This window comes from Mandrillus leucophaeus, unplaced genomic scaffold (genome assembly GCF_000951045.1).
Source record: "Mandrillus leucophaeus isolate KB7577 unplaced genomic scaffold, Mleu.le_1.0 Scaffold510, whole genome shotgun sequence".
NCBI lineage: Eukaryota > Metazoa > Chordata > Mammalia > Primates > Cercopithecidae > Mandrillus > Mandrillus leucophaeus.
In genome coordinates, this window is record NW_012105476.1 from 310,221 (window position 1) to 316,018 (window position 5,798).

General features: G+C 50.7%; 1 protein-coding gene across 1 annotated transcript in view; it reads right to left on the reverse strand.

Annotated features, from left to right (window-relative positions):
- FARP2 (FERM, RhoGEF and pleckstrin domain protein 2) overlaps positions 1–5,798 on the reverse strand; it is a 135,921-nt gene that overhangs the window by 34,236 nt on the left and 95,887 nt on the right. The window contains exon 14 of the mRNA XM_011996370.1: positions 3,048–3,223. Coding sequence (XP_011851760.1) covers positions 3,048–3,223 — 176 coding nt within the window. The remainder of the gene's footprint in view (positions 1–3,047; positions 3,224–5,798) is intronic.

Sequence of the window (5,798 nt, forward strand, 5' to 3'; positions counted from 1 at the left end):
GTCACTGCACTCCAGCCTGGGCGACAGAGCGAGACTCTGTCTCAAAAAAAAAAAAAAAAAAAAAGAGAGAGAGCTTGATATGCCCAGTGAATTCTCTGGGGTCAGAGCTGGTCCCGTCCCCAGAGGCCCATGCTTATGGTCTGCGAGGCCCCAGCCTTCCCCACACAGCTGAGGGACAGGGATGTTGCATGTTAATGCCCCACAAACTGTTGGCCTTGGGCCCTGGGGGAGAGTCTGGTATAGGAAGGACGACTTCCTAGCCACAGTCACCTTGGCATGGAGTCCAAAAGCAATGTCCTAACTCTGAGTGTTGTTCTGTGGGAACAGGATGCTCGAGTCCCGGAGCAGCTCTACTCCTCCAGGGGTGAGGCTCACGGACACAAACACCATCAGAGAGCCACAGCAGTCGCTGATGAGACTGCTCACCACAGGTGCTACCACTGGATCACAGGGGAGTCAGGGGAGCAGAGTGGCCAAGAGAAGGGCCGTCCATCCTGCCCCCGCCCCCGCCCCCGCCTCATCAGCCCAAGGAATACCATAAGGAGACTGACTCTCAGGGACAGAAAATACAGCAGCTGCCACTCTGCCCCCACCTCCAGATCAGTGTCCAACCTGAGGCCCCAGTACGCTGGGCTACAGGCCAGAGATGAGAGGGCGGCCAGGGACAGCCCCAGAGGAGCGTGCAATTCCTGTGAACTTCCCACCTGTCCCCACAGGAAGGGTCTGTGTGCCCATGCAGAGCATGGAAGAGGCTTCTGCCACCTTTGGCTTTCCTACCTTTCGACTATTGCTGATCCTCACAAATCTCTATTAAAAAGGCGACAAGCGGTGCATCAAGTGGGAGACACTGGGGAGGAGGGCACAAGCTGGCGTGGGTGGGCTGGAGGGTGGGAAGCTCTTTGCTCCTCCCGGCACAACCAAGCAACTGGGTGCAAGTGCAAAAGCTTGACGGGCGGCCTCAATGGCAGCACGTGGTTCTCAGACCCCTGTGTCACCCTGGTTCCCCCAGGAAAGTGGTCTGCCAGGCTCTGCCAGCAGAGCCGTCAGTGAATCTGGGGCCGGGGTCTCCCCAGAACCTGTTGCAGCCTGGCTGGAGACACTGGTTCATGAGGTCAGCACAGAGGGGTACTCTGGCGGAAACCTACCTCCGGGTCAAACCAGCAGCCCCTGCATGTGATGAAGGGGCCATCCTTGCCATCTCAGAGCCCACCTGTGCTGGGCACTAGCCTTGCTATGTCAGCTCACACACACAGAATTGAAGCAGAGCCCAGAGCCCTCCCTCCAGAGCCCAGGTGTTGAGGAGAGGTAACAGGAGACACCACGTCAGGGCTGAAGGTGCCCACATGCAGGGGCTGGGCCCAAGGACTGCTGAATCTTTCTCTGCAGTGACTCAGCCACCAACTCCTCAAGGGCATGGCTCTGTGAGGACCCTGAGGTGCCCCCATCCCAGAGGGCCTTGTCATGCTGCTGGCCCCATGCCACGTCGTGACTAACAGGCTTCTCCCAGGGCCACCTGCCACCAGTCCAATTATCCTCAGATGTGACAAGCTGTCACCCTATAGAACCATCTAAAGAATCAATTGATTTTCATAATATAAAAAGTTACAAATTAAAATTTAGTCTTAATAACAGACTGCCTGGTAGCCATTTTTTGTTTTTGTACCGAAGAAACAGTGAACTAAAGAGACTGTCATTACGTTTCCAAAATAAAATAAAAAGACATCTCTCTTGGAAACAGTCTGCTGCCAGGACCCAGAACCAGCCCTCACCTTCAGGCCTCACACAGCAGCACGTTTAATGTCCTTTGCTGCCTCCAGACCAGGGGGCTCCTTCCATTCCAGTGGGATCCAGGGACCCCCAGGGCACAGGGAAGGAAGAGCCTGCCCTGCCTGTGCCATCCCACCTGCTGAGAGTTCCAGGATCCCACGGGTAGCCCTGCCATCTGGAAGGCAGGCCTTGGACAGAATATCCTCTGGCCAATTCAGGCCAAAGCAGGAGTGCTGAGGTGTCACAATGACACGCCTCCCCCTGTACCAGCACTGACTGCCTCCCTCCTAGAGGCCCCATGGCCGCTTCCCATCCAGCTGCCACTCAGGGACCCTGTGTCTCCCTTCTCTGTGGACTCCAGGCCCATTATACTCCGCAAACTCCCTGGACCCTGAGTCTCTTCTTTTAGGGCCCATCTGCAAAACCGTAGCTGTAGGCAGACTCCACTGGGCTGGGAGAGTGGAGGCCACCTGAGGCCACAGCCTCCCTGCCCTGGTTGCCCTGTGTCTGCCAGCAGCGAGCTTCTCTGCTGGGTCACTTTCTCCTTGCAGACTCTCAGTTTGTGCCCTTATTCCTATCATCTTCGGTAAAAGGAGACCCACAGGGGACACTGCCTCAACTTTGTCATAAACCCTCAGTCCTGCCTGTGGCCCACGTACCCCTCCCCTTGCCACAACAGCAGAGGACTGTCCCCTCCCCACAGGTGGCTCCTCCACTGTCTCCAACGTCTGGCCCAGGGCACCTCCTTGTCCACAGGGTCTCCCACCCAAGAGCCTCTCCAGAACCCAAAGGGGTCCCTGGTGGACCCTCCCTTAGCACCCAGATCTTTCCTCCCGGTTACTCAATTGTTAAAAGTAGAAGCTTGACCAAGCAAGGAGGGAAGAAAGGAGTCAAGGAGGGAGGAAGGGAGGGAGAAATGAGGAAGGGAGGAAGGAAGGAAGAGTGGGGGAGGCTAGAAGTGCCTACTCAGTCCCAGGACCCAGCCTGACACATGGAGCCTGTGGGTGCCAGGAAACTGTTTGCTAAATGAACAAGGAAACTTGTTTTTGTATGAAGGAACCTGGGGTCCCAGACATAAGAGGAAAGTCTCAGGAAGGTTTTGCTAGGGAAGGCGGCCCAGCACCTCCTCTCTGCTCAGGACGCTGGTAGGGCGGCTGTGAGTGCAGGGCACTTCCCTGCCCCACCCCGGGGTCCCCACCAACACCACCCCAAGGAACAGTGAGCACAGGTCCATCCACCCGGCAACCCTCTGCTAGCTTCTCAAGCCTCGAGGGGCCCACCTTGTGTCTCGGCTCCTCGTAGTCCATCCCAGCTCCGCCAGCATCACTGAGGACAGGGCTCAGGAGTGGGGATGAGCCCTGTTCAGCTGGGCCCAAAGGCACCTGAAATGCAGGGCTCAGACTCAGGGGGCTGTTCCGGCTGGAGGGAGAAGGCTGAGGACTCTTCGTGGAAAGGCCTGGAAATGAATGGGGTGGGGGATGGAGCGAGAAATGAGAAAGGGCTGTGAGGCTGGCTTAGAGCCACTACTACACTGCTGACCACTCAGCCGCCAGACTCACACAGTGCCAGGCACTTCCTGGAAAACGTGTTTAGGTAAAGCCTCTATTACACACGACACTAAACGTGACATAAACTGCGAATGAGGGTTGATGGTTCATCTACCCAGTTTCAGAGAGCAATCCACAGACTGTGGATCCCCCAGGAATCTAGGGGGGCCTGGATACCATCCTTGTGTTTCCAGGGGGCTTCTTTTTGCTCTGCAGAATACGTAACTATGATAAAATCAAGCACCACAAAGTGTGTAAAAGCAAAAGGCACCACCAGGAAGGGGGAACACTTTCTATGTGCATTGCTAGAGGTTAGAGACTTAAGATGTCAAACCAGTGCTAACATCTGAAAAAGCAATGTCTATTTTAAGGCCAAACTTATTATTCATTAAAAAATGGATCATATAAAACTGCTCAATTCATGACACTGTTTTCCAGTTCCGTTTTTCATTAATGGGGATTTTATTTTGGTTTTCTAAAATACAGTAATAATTTTCTCCTTAAAACAATGCTTGTTTTTGAATAAATAGGTGCCAAATTTGCAGCCCAATTCTAAAGAGGATGATGATGTATATTTCATTGTGAATTTTATAATAAAAAAAATCCTTTTCTATTTAAAAAAAATTCGCAACAGTTAATTCCTAATGTTTTTCTATGGGAAACCAGTAACTATTAAGTGCCAAATTTTAAAGATAACTTTACCTGGCTAACATGGTGAAACCCTGTCTCTACTAAAAATACAAAAAATTAGCCGGTTGTGATGGTGGGCGCCTGAAATCCCAGCTACTCGGAAGGCTGAGGCAGGAGAATGGCATGAACCCGAAACCACCAAAGGCCAGGTGTGGTAGCTCATACCTGTAATCCCAGCACTTTGGGAGGCCAAGGTTGGTGGATCACCTGATGTCAGGAGTTAGAGACCAGCCTGGCCAACATGGTGAAACCCCATCTCTACTAAAAATATAAAACATTAGCTGGGTGTGGTGGCGGGTGCCTGTAATCCCAGATACTTGGGAGGCTGAGGCAGGAGAATCGCTTGAACGGCAGAGGTTGCAGTCAGCTGAGGTAGTGCCATTGCACTCCAGCCTGGGCAACAACAGCAAGACTCCGTCTCAAAACAAACAAACAAACAAAACTATCAAAGATGGACATTTATGTTTCCAAGTGTATAGTGTTTGAACACTGAAACCATCATGATTTCTAACGATGATTACTGAGTCGGCTTACCAAATGTTGCAACAGAAGTAACTCGATTTGAACCCCTGATTGCATAAATGCCACACCATGGTGCCTCTTTACTCCACCCACAACTGGTTTCAAAGCAAGATTCTCTTACGCTATTGTTGGCATCTTCAGATGCAGTTGCCTGTAGTGACCAGTTTATAAAACCCAAACTTGGTTCACTTAACCTAAAACATGTAAGTGTATAGGCAGATTAGTATAGAGCAGCTTCTTGAGAGCAGCCGACATCATGATTCCGTTTGCTGGGCACGCATAAGCAACTCAACAGGTTAACCCTCCAGTGGGACATGGGAGATGGAGGGGAGGAAGTCCTTATTTTCACATTGACAAATCAGAAGCCCTGGAAAGATCTTGTCTGCTGCTAGGAATTCTACTTATTAGGATTCTTAAGATGAAATATCAGTGCTCATGACAGCAGAGCTTTCCTCTGGAATTTTTCACAAGATACATTTAAAACACGATGAAACATTCATTGCTATAGAAAACCTAGGTAACATCACTATAGGAAATTATTAACAACCAATTTATTAGAATTTGCTTTTATTACACATTCAGTTAAAGTACACTAAGCAACCTGAAAATAGCATGAAATTCCTACTTCCTCCTTGCCTCACATACTGGGCCACATTTGGTCTTCGTCACTTCTGAAGGGCTCAAAGTGGAACTGTGGCTCTGTGATAGCCCCTGAAGTGTGGATTACTTCTTATGTTGAAAAGAGGCAGGTTTCCAAAGATGCGCTGTTTGGGGTTTGTGTTCCAGAATCTTCTTTGTCCTCAACAAGCCAGAATTTCACAAGGAGATATTTTACGTGATGAAAATTCAGAGAAAAGTCTAGAAGCTGCTAATATCTATTTATTCTTCATAACTGTATTGCTCAGGGCGTAGCAGGAAGATGTTTTCCACTCATTGCTTCTGGAAGTTCAAGTCGGCCTTCACTACTCTGCCCTTGAGTCCTTCCAGGGCTCCTCATAGCACCTCACTTGGAGTACAGTCCAACAGCAAGTTACTAGTTGACAGTTTACCAAAAAGTTGCTGCAAAACCTGCCTTTAAGTTGCAGGAGGTAAAACTTGAGGAAATGGCATAATCACGAGACACATCATAACGTGTGCTGCTATGATGCTGTTGGGGTTGCAAACAGGCCATGGCCAATGTGGGTTAACAGGGCTGTAAATTAGAAAGGGCCACTCCCGGCCGGGCGTGGTGGCTGATGGCTGTAATCCCAGCACTTTGGGAGGCTGAGGTGG